Source organism: Engystomops pustulosus, chromosome 11 (genome assembly GCF_040894005.1).
Source record: "Engystomops pustulosus chromosome 11, aEngPut4.maternal, whole genome shotgun sequence".
Classification (NCBI taxonomy): domain Eukaryota; kingdom Metazoa; phylum Chordata; class Amphibia; order Anura; family Leptodactylidae; genus Engystomops; species Engystomops pustulosus.
In genome coordinates, this window is record NC_092421.1 from 34,151,470 (window position 1) to 34,176,368 (window position 24,899).

The 24,899-nt window shown below is 42.7% G+C and overlaps 1 protein-coding gene across 4 annotated transcripts in view; it reads right to left on the reverse strand.

Annotated features, from left to right (window-relative positions):
- The window catches only part of CDH23 (cadherin related 23), a 708,444-nt gene that overhangs the window by 387,584 nt on the left and 295,961 nt on the right, over positions 1–24,899 (reverse strand). For all 4 annotated transcript variants that reach the window (XM_072131217.1, XM_072131214.1, XM_072131213.1 and 1 more), the window contains exon 9: positions 21,458–21,536. In XM_072131217.1, coding sequence (XP_071987318.1) covers positions 21,458–21,536 — 79 coding nt within the window. The remainder of the gene's footprint in view (positions 1–21,457; positions 21,537–24,899) is intronic.

Genomic DNA, 24,899 nt, shown 5'->3' on the forward strand with positions numbered 1-24,899 from the left:
AAAATCTAGCTGCACACACAGAAAACAGATGTGAATCTGCTCCATAACACTCAAAAGGGAACATCTACAGGGTCAAAAAAGATTTGTTTTAGAAAAGTACTCTGGACATTGGGAATTAGACATCCAGCTCTAAATGGCATGGCTTTAGATCTGCTGCTACTTCTTGCACAATACAAGGTTTGTGATTTTGGTCAAGATGTACCCTTAGCACAGTGTCAGTTCTTTTCAGAGTGCCCAACATGATTTGCAGGTTAGTCCATAAGACACAAGAAACATACACTTCTTCCTGAAGAGCCATTTTGCAGAAGGTATTCCTATTAAAAGGAGACCATCAAAACGGATCATCAAGGAGATCATCAAGGGCCAGAGAAGTTTCCATATGGGTGCATCCCACTGAACCAGACATATTACTAGATTGGCAGCCAATCCGGCTAATTGATGCCCGCACAACTAACCATGACTGTGATTAGTCAATATCTGCCTGGCCAATAACAGCCATGGATAGTAGCTAGGGGCGTAAATTTGCTGGTTTGCCTGTTTGGCTGCATATCCACCATTATGTCCGGGTTGCATGGAATGTACCTAAACCCCAAAGCCCCCTATCCAGGGGATCCGGTATTATTTAGGGGAATATAAGTAAGAAGCTGCCTACTTCTAAAAAAGTCTAGAAAAAGTGATTCATCATTTTTATTATGTTTATTGAGGTGCCTTTCTCATTATGATGTAAATGTAAACACATTGACTGTGTTATAATGGAAGTACATTAAGTTATAATGGAAGCTCAGCTCATAATTACAAATGCTGTAATACAATCATGAACTTCTCGGATTGCTTTTATTTCTGTGACCCCTAATAAATCTGATTACCTTAAGTATTACTACCAGCTTAATGATTTTCTGAGGCTTTGAAATATCTTGGGTTAAGTGAACTAAGCTTATTTGGTCCATGCATCAGACATCAATAATTATATCCTAGTAGGAATATCATCCAAGATACTTTTTACTGGTCCTGAAAATTGGCATACAATTCATGCTAGTCCTCTAAAACACACTTTTTCAATATTCTCTCTTGTTTTGTTACTATTTAGCAAATTTTTTCATTCAAGTTAGACAACCATGGCTATTTTCTTCCACAAACAGGAAACCATTGTTCTATGCTTGATATTTCTGTTTAGTTCCATTGAAGGCATACCTAAACCTGCCTAGTTTTAAAGGAAATCCGAGGTAGATCTGATGGTAGATTCCTCCTGCTGCCTCTGCCCTTTAATTTAATAATCCTAGAACCTAACCTAACTTATTAAAAACTTTATGTTAGTAACATGTTCATTAACTGCAGAGGCTACTGAGCTGCAAAATAGCCTTAGCTCCCAGTGCCCAACCAGGCTACTCCACGTCTTTTCCAGTTAATTTACATATTACTTAGATAAAGTTTTTAACAAGTCTGTTTATGTTCCAGGAATAATAAATTTCAGTTTAGGGCAGAGGCAGACAGGAGGCATCTACCATCAGATCTACTTCTGATGGTAGGTTTCTCGTAGTAGGTTTCCTAGGCATTTTAAAAAATGTAACCAATTCAGAGTCTTAGAGAGAATAATTACAGGCTGCAATCTTAGCCTATAGCAGTGATGGCAAACCGTTTAGCGGCCAAGTGCCCAAACTGAACCCAAAACCCCCCTTATTTATTGTGAGGTGCCAAACAAAAATTAAAGCAGTAACTTTTTGCTCCCTGTTCAACAGCTTCATATTCGCCTCCTCTGGACATCAACACAGTAGAAACATGGAAAATTTTCATAATTTTAGCTTCTTTAGCTTCTGTATCCCTCTGTACACAGAGAATCGTGGGGGCGGCAGGAGGTCCTCCAAAGATAATTCAGCCCTGTCTACTCATTCTTCCTCTTCCTAATGTCCTAGGAAGATTCTTTGAGTCCTATCGGGTGTGCTGGGCATTGGCCCGGGTGCCCACAGAAAGGGCTCTGAGTGCCACCTCTGTCACCCGTGCCATAGGTTCGCTACCACTGGCCTATAGCATGGGTTATGTAGTCACAAAAAAATGACCCAAATATGTATATGCAGGGCAATGCAATGACAGGAAGTAGAATAAGATAAAGAGATCACTCAGGCTTTATATTTAAATTTCGTGTGGTTTGATGGTACCCACTGTGGATGTTACATACTTATTTCCTATTACCTCTACAGCCCAGTACTGGGTTTAGAATGGATGCTAAAATTTATCACATGTGGCAAATGAGGCTAGTGATTGGCTGCAGTGGGCATGATAATAAAGAACATAAGTTCATGGATATAGATTTGGAGCCAGCCGGATATTTTAATCAGCAGGTATAGTTTTTGCTTTATTTTATTTAATTTCTCAGGGGCCCCCCTACTGTAAAGATTGAGTCTTATACACAGATCACAGCCATGCTATTAATTGCACAATCACTGGGGGGTATTTAGCAAGAGCTGGTGCGCAGCTTTCTCTCCACTCCACAGTTAGTGCTGGATATACCAAGAGTCTTCTGGCTGGCATGGTATTACTATAACCTGCATCAGGAATTGGCACAGGCAATTGCTAATGTGTCAGCACACTCAATAGTATGGGCCTCTCTGATGCCCTGCCTCACCCACTTGATGGGAAGGTGGTTTAAGGCGGGGGCAACAAAGCTACATCTAGGAATGTTTTTCTGTGAATAAGTCATAAAACCTCTGATTTCTGCTATAACACAAATATTACAATTAATATTACAGTTGGAAAAAATGTTAACTTTTTAATATTAGATTTTTCTCAGGATATAAATATAGAAAACTGACCACTATGGCTCAATGTTACTGAAGAAACTACAGGCATTGATACACATGTATACAGTGAATGGAAGATCTATTTATAACTAATCACTTTCGGCACTGATTGCACCAGAGAGGTACTGAAAGCCCAGAACTCTTAGCCTCCATCTCCCCATCAATCCAGCTGGAATAAAGGCGACATCCTGGGCTCTGAAAGCATGAAAGCAGGTTTCCACAGGAACCTGAAAATACACTGTTATAATGTTTTAACTATCTACAAATTAAAATCATCAACAATTCTACTATGTGAACCGGGGCACACGCAAAAATAAATGGCATGGATCCTACCACAGAAAAAAGCGATGCCCGATGAGTCTGATTACTCACTTAATCTCATCAAGTAGCTTATCCGCACACAGCTTAGATCAATAGAGTGGTATTTCTCTCTCATCAGGATCGCTCTGCCATTGATTTATTTTTCCCCTGAGTTTTATTTCTTCATGATATACATTCTTAAACCAAGTCTTGCTCAGATATACATGGTATCTAGTATTTGACACATGCTTAAGTACAAAAGAGTCTGATACTACCGAATGAGGAGGACTATGTGATACTCACGTGCAGAAGACCTATAGCTCTTCAACTTACATTAACTACCACTAAACTAAATGTGAAAATCTTTTTTATCTACTTCCTAATGGTGCTAGTTAATATTCCATATTCCGGAGAGGGCTCCGCCCATGGGCCTTCGCTATACAACACTTACTGCTGTATGACATATCTAGTCACATAGCAGTGAGGAAGTTATTTATTAAATCGGAAAAAGATTCAAATTGTGTATTTCCATAATTTTTTTTATACAGTTTGGGAAATGTGAAACCTTTTGATCACTTTTTATTACATTTTTTATGGCGGTATTTAAAAAAAACACTTTTTTCTGATAAATATTACACTTTTATATATATTAGGTGTCATGTGATTTTGGAATGCCCAATATGTTTATTATCATGTTTATTAATAGAGATGAGCGAACACTAAAATGCTCGGGTACTCGTTATTCGAGACGAACTTTTCCCGATGCTCGAGTGCTCGTCTCGAATAACGAACCCCATTGAAGTCAATGGGAGACTCGAGCATTTTTCAAGGGGACCAAGGCTCTGCACAGGGAAGCTTGGCCAAACACCTGGGAACCTCAGAAAAGGATGGAAACACCACGGAAATGGACAGGAAACAGCAGGGGCAGCATGCATGGATGCCTCTGAGGCTGCATAATCGCACCATTATGCCAAAATTATGGGCAACAGCATGGCCATGACAGAGTGACAGAATGAAGCTAGATAGCATCTAAAACATCCAATAATTGACCCTGACACTATAGGGGACGGCATGCAGAGGCAGCGGCAGCAGGCTAGAGAGTGTCATGGCGACATACCCTAAATGGACTCAGGCTTCAAACCAATGGGTGGCAGAGAGGAACCAAAGGAGGTGAGCAAGAAGCGCTCAAATAATATCGGTACATGATAAAAGTTTGCCAGTATATTTTGTGGATTACACAGCAGGGTGGCGACAAAGTTAACATGGAAGCCATGAAAACAACCCAAAATTCTGCCTGACACAGCTCGTTTGATAAGGGGACGATGTATGGAGGCAGTGAACTAGTAGTAGATTAAAGGTGCTGCAGTTAAAACTATGTTAGTTGGATCTTGGCATGGAGCTGGCGCTCCGCTGCCAGGCGAGCTTTCGCCAATCCAAGCCCCTGTCTATAGGCTACTCCCCAAACAGCACTTCTAAGAACCTTTTGTATAAGATCAAGTGTAGTAGCGTTCTTATAAGTTTAGGATATGGCGGGTGAGGGGAATGTAAACAGATGCGCAAGAAGCGCTGAAATAATATCCCTAAATGGTAAAAGTTTGCAAGTATATTTTGGGGATTACACAGCAGGGTGGCGACAAAGTTAACAACTTTGATGTGGAATGCCCTGTAATAGCTCTTGGGCGGTGTGCCTTTTATCGCCTAGGCTCAGCAGTTTCAGCACCGCCTGCTGTCGCTTAGCGACGGCACTGCTGCTGTGCCTAGAGCTACCGACTGATGGCGCCATGCCCACGGATGGTAATTCGGAGGAGGAGGAGGTGGAGGAGGGGTGGGAGGAGGTATAGTAGGCCTTTGAGACCTGGACCGAGGTAGGCCCCGCAATTCTCTGCGTCGGCAGTATATGACCAGCCCCAGGGTCAGACTCGGTCCCAGCCTGCACCAAGTTAAGTGTAGTAGCGTTCTCATAAGTTTGGGATATGGCGGGTGAGGGGAATGTAAACAGATGCGCAAGAAGCGCATGATGCGCATGGAGCTGGCGTTCCGCTGCCAGGCGAGCTTTCGCCAATCCAAGCCCCTGTCTCTAGGCTACTCCCCAAACAGCACTTCTAAGAACCTTTTGTATAAGATCAAGTGTAGTAGCGTTCTTATAAGTTTAGGATATGCCGGGTGAGGGGAATGTAAACAGATGCGCAAGAAGCGCTGAAATAATATCCCTAAATGGTAAAAGTTTGCCAGTATATTTTGTGGATAACACAGCAGGGTGGCGACAAAGTTAACAACTTTGATGTGGAATCCATGAAAACAACCCAAATTTCTGCCTGACACACCTCGTTTGATAAAGGGACGATGTATGGAGGCAGCTATATGGACGACTTTTGGAGGTAGCAATGGAGACAACGTGTGGAGGCTGCTATGGAGACAATTTAATTTGGATAGTGCCTGTATGTGGCAGTCCCAAACATTTTTCAAACCAGAGGAGCAGGTAGGTGGCCCTCCAGTAAAATGGGATAGATTGAGTGCCTGTATGTGGCAGTCCCAAAAATGTTTCAAACCAGAGGAGCAGGTAGGTGGCCCTGCAGTAAAATGGAATAGATTGAGTGCCTGTATGTGGCAGTCCCAAAAATGTTTCAAACCAGAGGAGCAGGTAGGTGGCCCTGCAGTAAAATGGAATAGATTGAGTGCCTGTATGTGGCAGTCCCAAAAATTGTTCAAACCAGAGGAGCAGGTAGGTGGCCCTGCAGTAAAATGGAATAGATTGAGTGCCTGTATGTGGCACTCACAAAAATTGTTTCAAACAGAGGACCGGGTAGGTGGCCCTCCAGAAAAATTAAATGCATGAAGTACTATAGCAAGAGCCAGTGGGCCCTGTCAAAAAATAGCCAGTTTCCTCTGCTTTACTGTACAAAGAGGAGGAGAAGGAGGAAAATGAGGAGGAGGAGGAGGAGTGGATCAATTATTCAGGTTGAGCTTCCTTCACCTGGTGGAGATTGGAAATTCTGAGAAATCCAGCCTTTATTCATTTTAATAAGCGTCAGCCTGTCAGCGCTGTCAGTCGACAGGCGTGTACGCTTATCGGTGATGATGCCACCAGCTGCACTGAAAACCCGCTCGGACAAGACGCTAGCGGCAGGGCAGGCAAGAACCTCCAAGGCGTAGAGCGCCAGTTCGTGCCACATGTCCAGCTTTGAAACCCAGTAGTTGTAGGGAGCTGTGTGATCATTTAGGACGATGGTATGGTCAGCTACGTACTCCCTCACCATCTTTCTGTAAAGATCAGCCCTACTCTGCCGAGACTGGGGACAGGTGACAGTGTCTTGCTGGGGTGACATAAAGCTGGCAAAAGCCTTGTAAAGCGTACCCTTGCCAGTGCTGGACAAGCTGCCTGCTCGCCTACTCTCCCTCGCTACTTGTCCCGCAGAACTACGCACTCTGCCGCTAGCGCTGTCAGAAGGGAAATACTGTTTCAGCTTGTGCACCAGGGCCTGCTGGTATTCATGCATTCTCACACTCCTTTCCTCTCCAGGGATGAGAGTGGGAAGATTTTGCTTGTACCGTGGGTCCAGGAGAGTGAACACCCAGTAATCGGTGCTGGAATAAATTCTTTGAACGCGAGGGTCACGGGATAGGCAGCCTAGCATGAAATCTGCCATATGCGCCAGAGTACCAACGCGTAAGAATTCACTCCCCTCACTGGCCTGACTGTCCATTTCCTCCTCCTCCAACTCCTCCAACTCCTCTTCTTCTGCCCATACACGCTGAACAGTGAAGGACTCAACAATGGTCCCCTCTTGTGTCTCGCCAACATTCTCCTCCTCTTCCTCCTCATCCTCCTCCACCTCCACCTCCTCCGATATGCGCTGAGAAACAGACCTCAGGGTGCTTTGGCTATCAACAAGGGAATATTCTTCCCCCGTCTCTTGTGACGAGCGCAAAGCTTCCGACTTCATGCTGACCAGAGAGTTTTTCAACAGGCCAAGCAGCGGGATGGTGAGGCTGATGATGGCGGCATCGCCACTGACCATCTGTGTTGACTCCTCAAAGTTACTCAGCACCTGACAGATATCAGACATCCACGTCCACTCCTCATTGTAGACTTGAGGAAGCTGACTGACCTGACTACCAGTTCTGGTGGAAGTTGACATCTGGCAGTCTACAATCGCTCTGCGCTGCTGGTAAACTCTGGATAACATGGTCAGTGTTGAATTCCACCTCGTGGGCACGTCGCACAACAGTCGGTGAGCGGGCAGTTGGAGGCGGCGCTGCGCTGCCCTGAGAGTGGCAGCATCTGGGCTGGACTTCCTGAAATGCGCACAGATGCGGCGCACCTTCGTGAGCAAATCAGACAGATTGGGGTATGTCTTGAGGAAACGCTGCAGATTTAACACATGGGCCAGGCATGGCACATGTGTCAGTCTGCCGAGTTGCAGAGCCGCCACCAGGTTACGGCCGTTGTCACACACAACCATTCCCGGCTTGAGGTTCAGCGGTGCCAGCCACAGATCAGTCTGCGCCGTGATGCCCTGTAATAGCTCTTGGGCGGTGTGCCTTTTGTCGCCTAGGCTCAGCAGTTTGAGCACCGCCTGCTGTCGCTTAGCGACGGCACTGCTGCTGTGCCTAGAGCTACCGACTGATGGCGCCGTGCCCACGGATGGTAGTTCGGAGGAGGAGGTGGAGGAGGGGTGGGAGGAGGAGGAGGCATAGTAGGCCTGAAACACCTGGACCGAGGTAGGCCCCGCAATCCTCGGCGTCGGCAGTATATGAGCAGCCCCAGGGTCAGACTCGGTCCCAGCCTCCACCAAGTTAACCCAATGTGCCGTCAGCGATATATAGTGGCCCTGCCCGGCAGCACTCGTCCACGTGTCCGTGGTCAGGTGGACCTTGTCAGAAACGGCGTTGGTCAGGGCACGGATGATGTTGTCTGACACGTGCTGGTGCAGGGCTGGGACGGCACATCGGGAAAAGTAGTGGCGGCTGGGGACCGAATACCGAGGGGCGGCCGCCGCCATGAGGTTGCGAAAGGCCTCGGTCTCTACTAGCCTATAGGGCAGCATCTCCAGGCTAAGCAATCTGGAGATGTGCACATTAAGGGCTTGGGCGTGCGGGTGGGTTGCACTATATTTGCGTTTCCGCTCCAGCGTCTGGGGTATGGAGAGCTGAACGCTGGTGGATGCTGTGGAGGATCGTGGAGGCGACGATGGGGTTTTTGTGCCAGGGTCCTGGGCAGGGGGCTGACTAGCAGCTGACACAGGGGAAGGAGCAGTGGTGTGCACGGCCGGAGGTGAACGGGCTTGTTGCCACTGAGTGGGGTGCTTAGCATTCATATGCCTGCGCATACTGGTGGTAGTTAAGCTAGTAGTGGTGGAACCCCTGCTGAGCCTGGTTTGGCAAATGTTGCACACCACAGTCCGTCGGTCATCCGGTGTTTCCTTAAAGAACCTCCACACTTCTGAAGATCTAGCCCTCGCCGCAAGAGCCCTCACCACGGGAGCTTCACTAGTTGACAGTGGCGCTGATGCACCAGCTCTGGCCCTGCCTCTCCGTCTGGCCCCACCACTGCCTCTTCCAACCTGTTCAGGTCGAGGACTCTCCTCCGTCTCAGAAGCACTGTGTTCACCCGGCCTCTCAACCCAGCTTGGGTCTGTCACCTCATCATCCTCCGATCCCTCAGTCTGCTCCCCCCTCGGACTTCCTGCCCTGACAACAACTTCCCCACTGTCTGACAACCGTGTCTCCTCATCGTCGGACACCTCTTTACACACTTCCACTACGTCAAGAAGGTCATCATCACCCACAGACTGTGACTGGTGGAAAACCTGGGCATCGGAAAATTGCTCAGCAGCAACCGGACAAGTGGTTTGTGACTGTGGGAAGGGTCCAGAAAACAGTTCCTCAGAGTATGCCGGTTCAAATGCCAAATTTTCCTGGGAGGGGGCAGACTGGGGGGGAGGAGGCTGAGGTGCAGGAGCTGGAGGAGTGGGGATTTCGGTGACATGGGTGGACTGCGTGGAAGACTGACTGGTGGTGGACAAATTGCTCGAAGCATTGTCAGCAATCCACGACATCACCTGTTCGCACTGTTCTGGCCTCAACAGTGCTCTACCACGAGTCCCAGTAACTTCAGACATGAACCTAGGGAGTGTAGCTCTGCGGCGTTCCCCTGCTCCCTCATCAGCAGGTGGTGTCTCACCCCGCCCAGGACCACGGCCTCTGACCCCTGCAGTAGTTGGACGCCCACGTCCCCGCCCTCGTCCTCTACCCCTAGCCCTCGGGTTAAACATTTTTAAAATGAGAGTTATAACTTTTTTTTTTTTTTTTTACTTCTTTTTGTTTTTTTTGGTGTTTTTTTGTGTTTTTTTTTTTTTTTTGTGTTTTTTGTTTTTTTTTGAGTTTTTAAAACCAAACAATCCTATCCTATTGCTATGGCTATTTTCTAGCCAAGTATCAAAGGAAGCACACTACTATGCCAGATGAGATGACACTGAGTTATTGCCTAATAGAAATCCAACCCCTACTGAATTTTGCCACTTCGGCCTTTGCTATGGATATGTGCGCCACTAAGCGCAGAACACAGCGGTCGCAAGTCTCACTACAAATTGCTCAGAATTGGCAAGTACATGCACTGCAGAAACTACAGCCACCAGCAGATCAACCAGAAATCAAATATATAGAACGCTACTGTAGGCTTCAAGAAGCTGTTTGTATTCTCCTATGGCTATTTTCTAGCCAAGTATCAAAGGAAGCACACTACTATGCCAGATGAGATGACACTGAGTTATTGCCTAATAGAAATCCAACCCCTACTGAATTTTGCCACTTCGGCCTTTGCTATGGATATGTGCGCCACTAAGCGCAGAACACAGCGGTCGCAAGTCTCACTACAAATTGCTCAGAATTGGCAAGTACATGCACTGCAGAAACTACAGCCACCAGCAGATCAACCAGAAATCAAATATATAGAACGCTACTGTAGGCTTCAAGAAGCTGTTTGTATTCTCCTATGGCTATTTTCTAGCCAAGTATCAAAGGAAGCACACTACTATGCCAGATGAGATGACACTGAGTTATTGCCTAATAGAAATCCAACCCCTACTGAATTTTGCCACTTCGGCCTTTGCTATGGATATGTGCGCCACTAAGCGCAGAACACAGCGGTCGCAAGTCTCACTACAAATTGCTCAGAATTGGCAAGTACATGCACTGCAGAAACTACAGCCACCAGCAGATCAACCAGAAATCAAATATATAGAACGCTACTGTAGGCTTCAAGAAGCTGTTTGTATTCTCCTATGGCTATTTTCTAGCCAAGTATCAAAGGAAGCACACTACTATGCCAGATGAGATGACACTGAGTTATTGCCTAATAGAAATCCAACCCCTACTGAATTTTGCCACTTCGGCCTTTGCTATGGATATGTGCGCCACTAAGTGCAGAACACAGCGGTCGCAAGTCTCACTACAAATTGCTCAGAATTGGCAAGTACATGCACTGCAGAAACTACAGCCACCAGCAGATCAACCAGAAATCAAATATATAGAACGCTACTGTAGGCTTCAAGAAGCTGTTTGTATTCTCCTATGGCTATTTTCTAGCCAAGTATCAAAGGAAGCACACTACTATGCCAGATGAGATGACACTGAGTTATTGCCTAATAGAAATCCAACCCCTACTGAATTTTGCCACTTCGGCCTTTGCTATGGATATGTGCGCCACTAAGCGCAGAACACAGCGGTCGCAAGTCTCACTACAAATTGCTCAGAATTGGCAAGTACATGCACTGCAGAAACTACAGTCACCAGCAGATCAACCAGAAATCAAATATATAGAACGCTACTGTAGGCTTCAAGAAGCTGTTTGTATTCTCCTATGGCTATTTTCTAGCCAAGTATCAAAGGAAGCACACTACTATGCCAGATGAGATGACACTGAGTTATTGCCTAATAGAAATCCAACCCCTACTGAATTTTGCCACTTCGGTCTTTGCTATGGATATGTGTGCCACTAAGAGCTAAACACAACGGTAGCAAGTCCCCCTGCTAATTCCTCACAAAATGGTAAAAGATGCAAATTAAAATAAAAAAAGTAGAACGTTATTGTAGCCCTAAGAAGGGCTGTTGGGTTCTTTGAGAATCACTCCTGCCTAACAGTAAGCTAATAGAACACCCTAACGCTTTCCCTGACCAGCAGCAGCTCTCTCCCTAGCGGCATCCAGAGACAGAATGATCCGAGCAGCGCGGCCAGCGGCTAGTCTATCCCAGGGTCACCTGATCTGGCCAGCCAACCACTGCTATCGACGTGTAAGGGTACCACGTCATGCTGGGTGGAGTGCAGAGTCTCCTGGCTTGTGATTGGCTCTGTTTCTGGCCGCCAAAAAGCAAAACGGCGGGAGCTGCCATTTTCTCGAGCGGGCGAAGTATTCGTCCGAGTAACGAGCAGTTTCGAGTACCCTAATGCTCGACCGAGCATCAAGCTCGGACGAGCATGTTCGCTCATCTCTATTTATTAACCCATTTTTAGGGCCATTAAAGTTGGGTCTTCTGCTGCCCAGCTGATGAAATCAGGCACCACAGAAGAAGATAGCAGGACATTGCTTTGTGCAGGGGCTGGTGCTGGACTGCGTTATCACCCCTCAGCACTTCACTTCTCTTTCTGCCTGATCTCACTGCAGCAGAGGAACTTTCAGCACAGTGGGAAGAGGGAACTGATCATTTCTCAGTGTAATATCTTGTGAATCCGCAGCATGGAGAAGCTCTGGTAACACTTCCAGGATCCCTTCTGGCCGATTTCTACATTTCTACAAATAGTATTTCTCAGGCAACATCTTTGCCACCTCTTGATGAGATCAAAGGGTGTTAAGGCTCAGAACATTTACTAGTTGAATTTTCAATTATACTACTTCTGGGTATACATATCAGGCAAATTTATCAAATGTGTTGTATAATAAGACACAAGTATACAGTTAGACTAAATTGACAAATCTGGTGCAGCATAAAACTAAGTATCTGATGCTGGTTATACAGTAAATGTGGCATACTTTTAGACTGTCTAGTCGTACTTTGCCCCTCCTCCCAGTTTATGTCACAAAACTTTTTGGTACACTGATTTTTTCCAACGAAGCCATGCCTCTTTTTCAGAAACAATCCCCTTTTTCTGATATTGGTTGTAAAAGTTTTTGAAAACAATCTTATATAAATTTGCCCCATTATCTACTTATAGAGGAAATTAAAATTCAGAAATGGATTGCCGTGCTGCTCAAGTTGACTCCGCAGGGCAGATTCTTCTCATGAATAACTTCTCCTGTCTGCAGGATGCAGTGTGCACTCTGCCCCTCCCCCTCCATTACAAGACAAGCTCACACTGATAATTCCTGCTGGCAAGCAGCAGTGTGCACAGACTTACACTACAAGCTACATGTAATCTGAATGGGATCTTTATAGCAAGTGAAGGAGGCATGTAGCAGAGCTGACTGTGTGTGTTATAGGTGAGCGAGTAGAGTGTAATTGTATGTTATTTCCATCTCATGGATCTCATCTCTCTTCTACGTGTCAAATGCTAGTAGAATGTTCAGAAGCGAAATGAAAGTGTAGATAAACCCTGATCTAAAACATCAAATAAAATTGAGTTAAATTGTAAAGTAAGGGGGTTAAAAATGATCTTTAAAGTGTAAACATCACTAGGAGATTATAATTTGAGAACTTTCTTTTGTGGGCAAACCCCTTCAATTGTTTAGGCCATGCCATTTTCCTCCTAAACATAATCTACTGAGCCCTAATCCATTCTCAAGTAAAGTTCAGAACATTTATAAAGCACCAACGAAAATACACCTATGCTGTACAGCTCCTATAGTGCTTATTGCTGATCATATGGTTTCCATCACAAAGGGGCAGATTTATCGAGATGTCTGAAAGTCAGAATATTTCTAGTAGCCCATGGCAACCAATCACAACTTGGCTTTCATTTTACCAGTGCTCATCAATATTTTAAAGGGGAGCTGTGATTGGTTGCCATGGGCAACTAGAAATATTCTGACTTTGACAGCTAGATAAATCTGCCCCAATGTCTATAGCATTAATAGTAAGTAATAGTAGATGAAGCTACATAAAGCTGTGGAGATAAATACTTTACATTAGGTCAGGAGCCACACATGGGTTTCAAATATTTTGAAAGCGAACATAGAGTTAATATAATTAGCAAAATTTTAAAAAAACCCTTAAATTAAATTACAAATTTAATTAAAACAGGAAATTATCTGATAACAATTTTAAACTTTTGCTAATTAGGAGGTTTTCTTCAATATTCACATTTGCCTCACAAGAGAAACTATTACAGATTGTGATTATAAAATTCACCTTGGTCAATCAAGCAGCGAAGGTGCAATGACTTTCATAAAATAAGGATAATTTATTGATACAGTCTTGCTCCGTCAGGGTTGCACTCCAAAGAAATGAATATAGTTAGCTATATGTGGATGATGGAATCTGCAACAGATGCACTTTTTGGTGCATAAATATTCCATCAACCACTCGGACCATTTCTATTGCTTAACCTTGAGCTCTTCTTTAACCTCTCTCCACAAATGCATTATATTTTTAGGTCTACGCAAGGACTGTCAACAACTGGAAAATGGCCTCACAGTGATGTTAGAAGTGTTAACATAACATTCAGTTAATATAGAAGGTGGCTGGATACACAAGCTCTCCTTGAAGTATGACTTTTATTTTCCCACCATATCATCCGGAGCTGTACCTAGTCCATTCTTACAAAATCTTGTGGTCCGTTCAGAGCCACAGAATGAAGGCCAATTAATCTTTGTTAACCCAGAAAGCTGACCAAATGAAATGCCTTTACCGGACTGTACCCTATTACAGAGTAAGTCATTTGCTTAGCCTAGAAATGAGTGATGGGATGGCAGAATCACTAAGCCTTAAGACTTTCTCCATAAATCTGCCAAAATGTTGTGTGGATTACGTCCCAGGATTAATTATAGTATCTGCCCTTCAAACAAGGCCATGACCTTAATCAACTGCTCATTGGTAAAAAACTTCAGGATGTAACCATCATTTGAGTAGTAAAACCCATACAGAATGGAACAACTGAAGAAAAACAAAGAAATGAAGGCAATAAACCTGGAAACACACGCTTAAAAAAAAAACTTAACCATGAGTTTTAGATGCAAAAAAATGTGAAGGAAAAAAAGAAGGAAAATTCCTGCATTCAGCTTAGCTTAAATCTATTTTGATTTGTTTCTTTTCCAATCCAGTGGTGTGGACACAGACATGCAAAACTTACTCAAACAAAAGGATTAATGCAAAAAAAAATATATATATTATAACCAGTGTTAAGTTACATTAAATAAACATATACATTGTATACAAAAGTAATAGTTTGGTAAAGAAAAAATGGAAAAAAAAAGAACTATGTGACACTATAAGTCTGCTTCCTGGGGAAGCAGAAATAAGCGATCAATCCATCCACTAGAGATTCCCAAAGAATGACCATTTTCTGAAGTAACACTGCTACCTAAGAAGAATGAAAGAATTTCACCCTGCTGAGGAAGGCTTGGAGTATATATATATATATATATATATGTCTGCAACACCCCTGCCAATGCATAGGCAGGCTCCAGGTCAGGAGCTGTTAGGGAGATTAATCACCTCTCTAGGAAGTTTCTAGAATCTGAGATGTAACAGTTAATTGTGAAATGTAATTATCCAATGGTGTTTCTGTAAAATATGCTGGAAGATGATTGGAGAGGTGCTACCACCTGACCAGGGCAATATATAAACCCCTGCTGGGCGGAAGCAAATGGTCTTAGTTCTCAGGTCTTAGGTCTGACCTCAAGCCGGATTAAACATTGCTGCCACAGCCATTAATCCCAGGAACTTCAAGTGCTTCAGGCCTACTCCATTGCACCCAGGGAAAGTCCAGAGACTTAAGCCCAGCCTTCATCTACTATCAGGCTCCATGTAATCTTCTTGCAGACCAGCTCTACAAGACCTTTCCAGCTTAAAGAATCTACTGTACATTGTTTTGGCCATTGCCTGCTGTTCAATAAAGAACGGTAAGTTGATTTGCTCAATATTGCCTGTGTCTGATCCCTGGATACGGCTGCTGACCACCACGGGCTCCTCATCCATCACCCAGGGACTCATCCTACAGACACCTCAAGGGTTTCCTCAGGGAGAAACCCTTGCATCAGCCTCTCCCTCCATATTTCTTGCACACACCACCTGCTGGAGACTTGTTGGGATGTAATTAAGCCCTCCGGCCCCTATATCAAGCATCGTGATCACAGCATGCGCAAGGCCGCACTAGCCAGCCACTCTGGTATTCTGGGCCCCAGCTGCCTCCAGATGCCAAGCAAAAGCTAGGCATCAGTGGGGGATGTTGCATGTCTTTTTAAGACACTTATTTGCCTCAAAATAATTGCATGACCATATCTTGTCTTGACTGTTGTTATTCTAAAAACTTGGTCTTGCATCCAAATCTCCTTCACATTGTCCTGCATACCAAACATGATAGCAGAAGCATTGGCTTGGGAATATTTTGATTGCTCCCTGTTGCCGAGGTGCCATTAAGTTGCCTTTGCTAAAGTATTAGCAGATACTTGGATAGATCTTTAAGGGAGGTGCACATGGGTGAAATATGAATTATGCCACATATTTTTTTAATGTTTCTTTAATGTGTGTAACAAGATGGATTTCTTTTTAGATGTGGCGTGAGCTGGAGAGGTCGCTATACTTTTTCTGCAATGGATTTGTTTAGGTTTGTTTTAAGATTTGTTTTATGATTGGGGTCTAGTGAAGTACTAGTTTTTGACACATGCCTCCATACCTGGTTTAGGGACGATTAAAGGAATTTCAAGGAAGGTGGTGCCTACTTCTACTCATAATTTTGATATTTCCACATCTTTATCACCACAATCATGATAAGGAAGTCAAAAAGAAATAGGCACAGCTCTAAAAAGCACACACATTCAGTAAAATCGCACACACTTTTCACATGCAGTTTTTTCTAATTTGGTTCAAAATACAATGCAAATTCATACTTTATTCTAGTCATTTGCACAAAGGAAAGTTTAGAAAGCACCAGTCTTGGTGGGAATGTCATTGCTTATATCAAAATACGTATGTCCAGGCTACAAAATTGGATATAGATGAGATAAAACGCCTCAATTATTATTTTAAAAAATGCATTTATTCTCTAACAGAAACCATTTTTTCCACTACAGATATAGACATACATGTGTTAGATACCAGGGTATAAAGCAGGGGCGTAACTACAGGAGTAGCAGCCATAGCTACCTGACCTGCCACACGTGCACCATTATATACATATTATGCTGCAATAAGTATATAACAGTGCAACTCTTCACAGTGCACAGGTGAGCCAGCAGCTTAGACGACAAATGTCCGAGAAGGAGGCAGTACTAGTAATCTATCAGCCATCCCCACATGTGGTGAGCAGCTACTGGCCTGCATGAGGTCATATCTGTGGCCTCTGAACCCCCCCTCCCAGGATAAGATGGAGAGTATAAACATGTGTGTATTAGTGTATAAATGTATGTTGTATGTGTGTACATGTTGTTTATGGTGTATATATGTATATACTGTTTATGTGAATATGTACAAATGTTTTTGTTTTTTAAAGGAAAAGTGGGGTCCTATGCAGACTCTCCTAGTTATGCCTCTGGTGTAAAGTAAAACAGACATTCTTACTAGGTTTCCCCTGGTCACTACTAATGAGGTCACTATACTTATGTTGTGACAAAAGAGGTAATCCTCTCTATTGCCTTTTTCTTGAACTTGGGAGCCTCCCACCCGGACCAAAGTACAGTGTCTGGTCTGGTTTGGTGCCATTTTGTCATTTTGCTGCTGAAACTTAGGTAGTGGGCCCGGCACATGGTAAATCTTTGACTTTTGCTTCTTTGATGGTGTAGGAAGGGATTCATAGCACTTGCACTTTATTCTCATGGGTACATAAGCTATTCATTTTAGGGGCGCCAGCAGGTTTATGTGAGCATGCATTTATTTGTGGATTTGCACGTATGTTTACATTGAGACTTTGGCTACCGATACCACGTTTATTGATCCAACACTATGGTTCAGGGGTGGTGGAGGGAGTAAAAAGTACTACCTTTACTCCTTCCTTAGTTCTTTGTAGGACTGTTGTACTTTTAATGGATTTTAAATGTTGTGTGTAATGTGTTAATAAAGTTAATAAAGATTATATTGTGGTATGCAGGTCCTCTGTAGCGCACTCCTTTCTCTCAGCGATCATTATGATATTTTTTGGACCTGGTATAAACAAATTAGATGAGCACGCCCAGTTTTGTCTGCGTTTCTGTCCCTAGAGCTTAATCATCCCTGTTGCCACGCGCCTTCTATTAGATCTAAACTTGCAGCATTCAGACTAGACCTGCAACACTGTCATATGGTTATGATAATAATAAATAACCGAAAAAATGTTAATTCATGCATGTATTAAAACGTTAGCACCAGAAGAAAACTAAATTCAGACTTGAACTCGGCAGAACTTTAAGCAATTAACTTTCTCAGCAGTAGCCAATCCAGATGAGCTGCAGCTGTAATAAATACCTCCGAAAATATTTTTTTTTTCTCCTCCCAAAAATTTAAGTGGAATCAAAGACTTGCTGTGCTCAACTGTAAAACAGGCTAATCGCTTCTGCCTTTGATGTGTTCTGCACGATTCTTTCCCATGATAGCTGTCCCTGCTGAGCTGCACCCACTGGTCAGGATTAAGGCAGACTTGCCATCCTGACGGATACATCTGGGTGTGACTTTATAGTCGGAATATGTTAGTGAGATGATGTAGAGCTAAGAAAGTCTGTAAACTGATATTACCGATTTTTCATTTTCTTCACACTGCGCTCTCTAGGATTTTCACATCAAAGCAAGGTTGTTACTGTAAATTTAGGGAGCTAAAGACATTTAAATCTATGAAATCAACATGACAGCACCCTGTATTCATGTTCTACTACACAATGCTAGGACTATGACATACATGTCTAACATATGTATTGTACAGTAGTCCATTTAATATTGCTTTGGACCTGTACCAGCAGAGATTAAAATCCAATTTAAGTTAATGCGACAGAAGAAGTTATGGTTTATACTGGGAATATTGTTTTATTGATTACAAAGCAATGAAATGAAAAAAAAAAGATCAGTTTTTTTATCTTGTGATAGATACAGTACCGACAAATGTAATTAGTTTACATATATAGTAAAATGATTTATGATGTCCTGATCCCAGAAATACTATACTATGAAGTGAAACACATACCTAGTTATCTATACACATCTTACTTCACATACACACAGTAAATGCACACAGGGATGTCACAGCAGTGTTCATGCTACTTTTACACACAGATATACTTAACATTACAGTTACATAAATACACTTTGAGAGGCATGTTTTTACAATGTGCTAGTTTCGTGCATACAAACACTGTGATGTCATAGTACTATGATGATGGAAGTAGTAATGTTGTGGTAAAGACAGGGGCGACTGGGAATTTAAAGTGGCCCTGGAAAAAACTGTAAAAGTGGCCCCATTCTGTGGGCGGAGGTCAAAACAAGTAGGCGTGGTCATGTAATGTGGGTGGAGTTCCTAAATTCCACACAAACTGTTGATAGATAGTCTAAATCAACATGTACAGCGCAGAGAAAGAAACTCATACAGCCTCCCTTATATATAGTAATAAAGCATCTTTTTTTTATGAACACAACTTAATACTATCATATTTTATATATACACAAATAAACTACTACAATACCTTCTCTGATAAATCAGAACATAACCACTATAGTAATGCCCCCTATGTACAAGAATATAACTACTATAATACAGCCCCCTATGTACAAGAATATAACTACTATAATACTGCCCTCTATATACAAGAATATAACTACTATAATTCTGCCCCCTGTGTACAAGAATATAACTACTATAATACTGCCCCCTATGTACAAGAATATAACTATTATAATACTGGCCCCTATGTACAGGAATATAACTACTATAATACTGCCCCCTATGTACAGAAATATAACTACTATAATACTGCCCCCTATGTACAAGAATATAACTACTATAATACTGTCCCCTATGTACAGGAATATAACTACTATAATACTGCCCCCTATGTACAAGAATACAACTACTATAATACTGCCCCCTATGTACAAGAATATAACTACTATAATACAGCCCCCTATGTACAAGAATATAACTACTATAATACTGCCTCCTATACACAAGAATATAACTACTATAATACAGCCCCCTATGTACAAGAATATAACTACTATAATACTGCCTCCTATACACAAGAATATAACTACTATAATAATGCCTCCTATACACAAGAATATAACTACTATAATACTGCCCCATGTGTACAAGAATATAACTACTATAATACTGCCCCCTATGTACAGAAATATAACTACTATAATACTGCCCCCTATGTACAAGAATATAACTACTATAATACTGCCCCTATGTACAAGAATATAACTATTATAATACTGCCCCCTATGTACAAGAATAACTACTGTAATACTGATCCTATGTACAAGAATATAACTACTATAATACTGTCCTCTATGTACCGGAATATAACTACTATAATACAGTCCCTTAGGTATGGGAATATAGTTACCATAATGGAAAAAATTGAGGAAAAGAACCATCGGCACCAGACAGAAAAATAAGTAAAAAATAGAAAAAAAAGTTTATTAGAAATACATGAAATATGATCACGTGGGGGAGAACAAAAAGGTGATGCATCCTTATACACCCTCTAGGTCCAAAACGCGTCACCTTTTTGTCCTCCCCCATGTGATCATATTTCAGTATATAACCAGCCAGCCCTCCCACAGTATATAGATAGTCAGCCCTCATACAGTATCAGTATATAGCCAGCCAGCCCCCCCACAGTATATAGCAGCCTTCCCCCAGTATATAGTCAGCCTAGCACCCCCAATATATAGCCAGCCAGCCTACATGGTATACAGCCAATCAGCCCTGCATTATATAGCCAGCTCCCCCCACAGTATATAGACAGCCTGCCCCCCACAGTATATAGCCAGCCCCCAATAGTATATAGCCAGCCCCCCAATAGTATATAGCCAGCCTTCCCCCCACAGTATATAGCCAGCCCCTGCAGTATATAGACCACCATCTCCCCCACAGTATATATCCAGCCTACCCCCTGTATATAGCCAGCCTTCCTCCCAGTATACAGCCAGCCCCGCCATTATACAGCCAGCCTGCCCCCCCACAGTATATAGCCAGCCCCCCAGTAAATAGCCAGCCTGACCCCCCACAGTATATAGCCAGAAGGCTGCCACCCCCACAGTATATAACCAGCCCCCCATATACAGTCAGCCTGCCCCTGTGTATAGCCAGCCTCCCCCCACCCCATATACAGCCACCCCCACTGTGTACACAGTCAGTCTGCCCCCCCTGTATACAGCCAGCCACCCCACACAGTATACTGCCAGTCAGCCCTGGATTATTTAGCCAGCAAGCCCCCCCAAGGTATATAGACAGCCAGCTCCCCCCACAGTATATAGACAGCCTGCCCCCCCCCCACAGTATATACCCAGCAAGCCCCCCAGTATACAGCCAGCCTGCCCCCCACAGTATATAGCCAGCCCCCCAGCATATAGCCAGCCCCCCCACGTATAGCCAGCCAGAACCCCCACAGTATATAGCCAGAAGGCACCTACCCCCACAGTATATAGCCAGCCTGCTCCCCATATGGTTGGCCTGCCCCCTGTGTGAAGCCAGCCAGTCAGTCTCCTGCCCAGCACATAAAAATAATAAACCATGTACTCACCTTTCCCCCTGCAGCTCCATTACTTGATGCAGTTTGGCTGGCAGTGACAGCTCCATGAGCACCGGCGTCGGACAGACTGTGACGTCAGCTGCTTGCCGATTTCATATTCTGTGCACATCCGGCGCCGATGGATCGATCACAGCCAGCTGGACTGCATCAGCAGAGCTGTAGATGTGTCAGAAAGGTGAGTACATGGTTTAGACCGCTCCCACAAGTCCCAGACCAGCCCCCACCAGCCCCAAGCCAGTCGGCCCACCAAGATTTCTCCAGGTGAGTTCAATGACCAGTCCGCCCCGAGGTGCAGACTCGACATACACAGTGATGTCACAGTACTGAGATAATTAATCAGGTTATATAGTACAGGAATAATGTAATATATCTCAAAAGTAACATAATGTCTACATAGGCATTCATGTAAAAAGGAAATTAAACACTGATAAAAGCAAAAGAAAAAAAAATGAATAGCTGTAAAAATATACATAAAATGCATCATACCTGAAACGATAGTGTAACCAATTCCTCTGGGACGCCCTCTGTCTTGATCAATTGCTGTAATCATACGTATTGTTGTTCCCTTTAGAAAGAGGAAATAACATGATAAATATCACAGAAAAAAAGGCCGTAAATGTAATACTAAAAGAGCCTAGATAGCACCACCTCCATTTTAAGAGTTAAAGGAGTAAACAATGAAGCTTTGATGCACTCAAGAATTTAGCCTTACAAATCTAAAATATAGAAAATGCATAAGTTTTCCCACGAAGACAAGATTCTTAAATATGCTCGGGATAACAAAACAACACATTCTCTAATTTACTGTTATGAACAAAAATTTGTCATGATTAATGTTGATGGTAGATTTCCTTTACTCCATTGAAAGTAGCATAAACCAATGTCCATCTCTTAATTAAAGATGGACATCGCTGCTAATACTAAATCCTCATATACACTTTATATGGCCACTCCCCTAATTTATTGCAATGCTGCAGTACAGGATAAAAATCATTGTGTTTTTTTCTTTTTTTGATTTTTAACAAGTGAAATATCAGAGACCCATTTTTTCACATATAAAATTGCTGAAAAACTTCAATACTTATTCCACAAACCGCACTGAGAGAAACAAAATGTTAATTAATGCACTGTTCCAAACACTTATTGCCGCTCCTTCTTCGTGTTTGTAGCTTTGAACAGAAGTGCGAAATCCACACACTATTTATTTTTTTTTACCCTGCAATGAAAATGTCATGCTTGGAATTTGCATGCATAATCACAGGAAAGGCAGGAAGGACAGCCAGCTTCAGTCACTTTGATCCAGAGCTATAGTTTATCATATACCCTATTTAAAAGGTCAATTCAATCCATTTTCAGAAACCAATAAATAGTTAATCTGGAAATTGTGCAATATCTTGTTTGCCATACCTTCAAATCACAGCGCCTAATATTGAATTTACAGTCGATAAGGAAAATAGAGATCACTTAAACATCCAAAAGCTCCAAGTATTAATACTATTCTTTTATTTTGTATTAAATATATAGAAATAAATTCCCAGGGCTGCTTTTGATTGACAGTTGCCTTTCAGGATCAGTTCCTTGGGGACAGCTGGGCGTGTCGTTTTGAGTTCAGTTTGTGTTCAGCTGTGGATTGAGAGATGGCCAAACCAGTCAGCTGATGGGGGTAGCATCCAGGAACTCCTTCATATAGTTGCCCAGGTCTGATTACTGGTTGCTGTTTAACTCAGTCCTCTAACACTTGTTGTCCGCTTTTTGCTATTGCTTTGCTATTCAGTAAATCTGACCCTTGCTACTTTTACTGTTCTTTTACCATTAGATTCTGTGCCTCGCCTCAATCTTGTATTTGACCCAGTTTGTTCTGGCCTTGCTTGTCTGTCTATTATCTGTTGTTTGTCCCCCTGTGTCTTGTCGTCTTTCCTGTAAACTGATTTAGTATAGGGATTGCCATCCAGAAGTTCCTGAAAACTAGGGTTTGCAAGGCATGTTAGGTGGGTGACAGTGATTATGGTTGAGTTTTGGGCCTGCACATTCTCTACCCGTTACAGAACCAGTAGGTTTTTGGTACATAAATTCTCAGCAGCATAATTAATTGCAAACCACAGTTCTCTGCCAAAGAAATAGTCATATATAGTGGCAGCCAAACAGCTAAAAAAAGCTGTCTTAAGGACATCTATTTCAATTCTGTTTTCTACAAAAATTTTTGATTGTGTTGATAAATTTGTAAAATTTGTAACATTTTTTAACATTTTCAATGTGCATCAATTAAGAGTTCATTTGGAAAAATGTCAGAAAGTGTTGGCAATAAAATGCCACTATTAGAATCTTAAGATCTAATAAAAAGCAGTCATGAAAAATAGACCATTAATATTATATTTAACTAAAAACTTGATTTTTTTATGTCACCATATTGTAGAGAGTATTTCCTATTTCTAAACTTTGTATAGGGCTGTCAAAATTCACAATGAAATATCATAGGGTACATGTAAATAAAATAGTCGTTAAAACTATAGGTTGAAATAATAGGAATGATGGCCTGATTTTTCTCACAGCTGCCTCAGACTTCTTAAATCCATAGAACTCTAAATAAACCAAAAGAAACAACTAAAAAGAATTGTTTTTTGTTGTCTGTGTTGATGAGGGTAGGCACTGCTATCTGCTGCTCACTCTGGAGGGAGGTCATGTAATGCTACTCTGTGTAGCCAACAAGAAGTCGTTCCTTTCCTGTCAATGATTCTGGATAACATTCTCCGTCTCGAGCTGTGTCATACAGTCCTCACTTCCTTCTCTTCCTATTCTCTGGTCACAATCTTCAAATCAGCTTATAACTCTCACATAGCTTAGACTACACTTTATGTATCTATTTCACTGCTGGTTTCTACAATTTATTTCATGCTACATGCTGTTCTATGTTTTAAAAACTTAAATACTCCCCCCCTGCAGCATACCCCTCATGCCCAGCTATAGTCATGCCACTGGATTTACAGGCAAATCTTTAATGGAAAATGCTGACAACATTACCGATAATGGACACCAAACATACTAATAGTAGCAAGTGACATTAATTGGATCTAGTACCTCACACGCGATGATCTGCCCCGACAGGAAGAGTACTTCCTTACAACTTCTCCTAGTCGTGACTTATCACTACTATATTTGCTGCCAGATAACAATAATAACCTCTAATCAGATCTTTTCAGCTCTTGGCAGCACATCCCTCATGCTGCGACCCTAAAAATTCCACAGTATAATGTCAGCTTGATAACCGTGCTTACATACAAGAACCCCTTATTATTTTTGATTCGCCATGTTCGCAGAATTTTCCGGCAAAATTCGATTCAACCTGAATCAAAACATGGCGAATCACATTAAAAAAAGGTATTTCATGGCTACAGAGAGCCTGTAGGGTGTTGTAGAATGTTGTGCCAGGCTCAAATATGCATAGGGAGCATGGTTTGGTCTTCAAACAATGCTGTGTTTTAGTATGACACGCACATGACAGCCGCCGCTCTTCGCTTCACTATTCAATTCCATGGGCACTTACAGAGGCCAACTTGACCAAATAAGTGAAGCGGGAAAACAGCCTGATAAGGTAAAGTCTGTGCCAGCTCGAAAGGACTGAGCTGAGATCCCACTATAACATCATAGAGTGCACTTTTTTTACACTGACATCAGAAGATTCCATAGATTATGACAGAACCTGTTCTGTTAAACGCTGATACATGAAGAAACCCCCCAAAGAGTGCAGAGGGTGTCGGCAGTAATTTTGCATTGACATCACTGATCATTTTGCCCTTCAATTCATTTTGCCCTTCATCAGTATTGCTAAAGCCAAAAACCAACAGGAGTGGATTCAAAACAGATATGACCATTAAATGGGATACTTGCATGTCCTCTGTGTTCTGTATCCACTCCTGCTTTTGGCTATCAA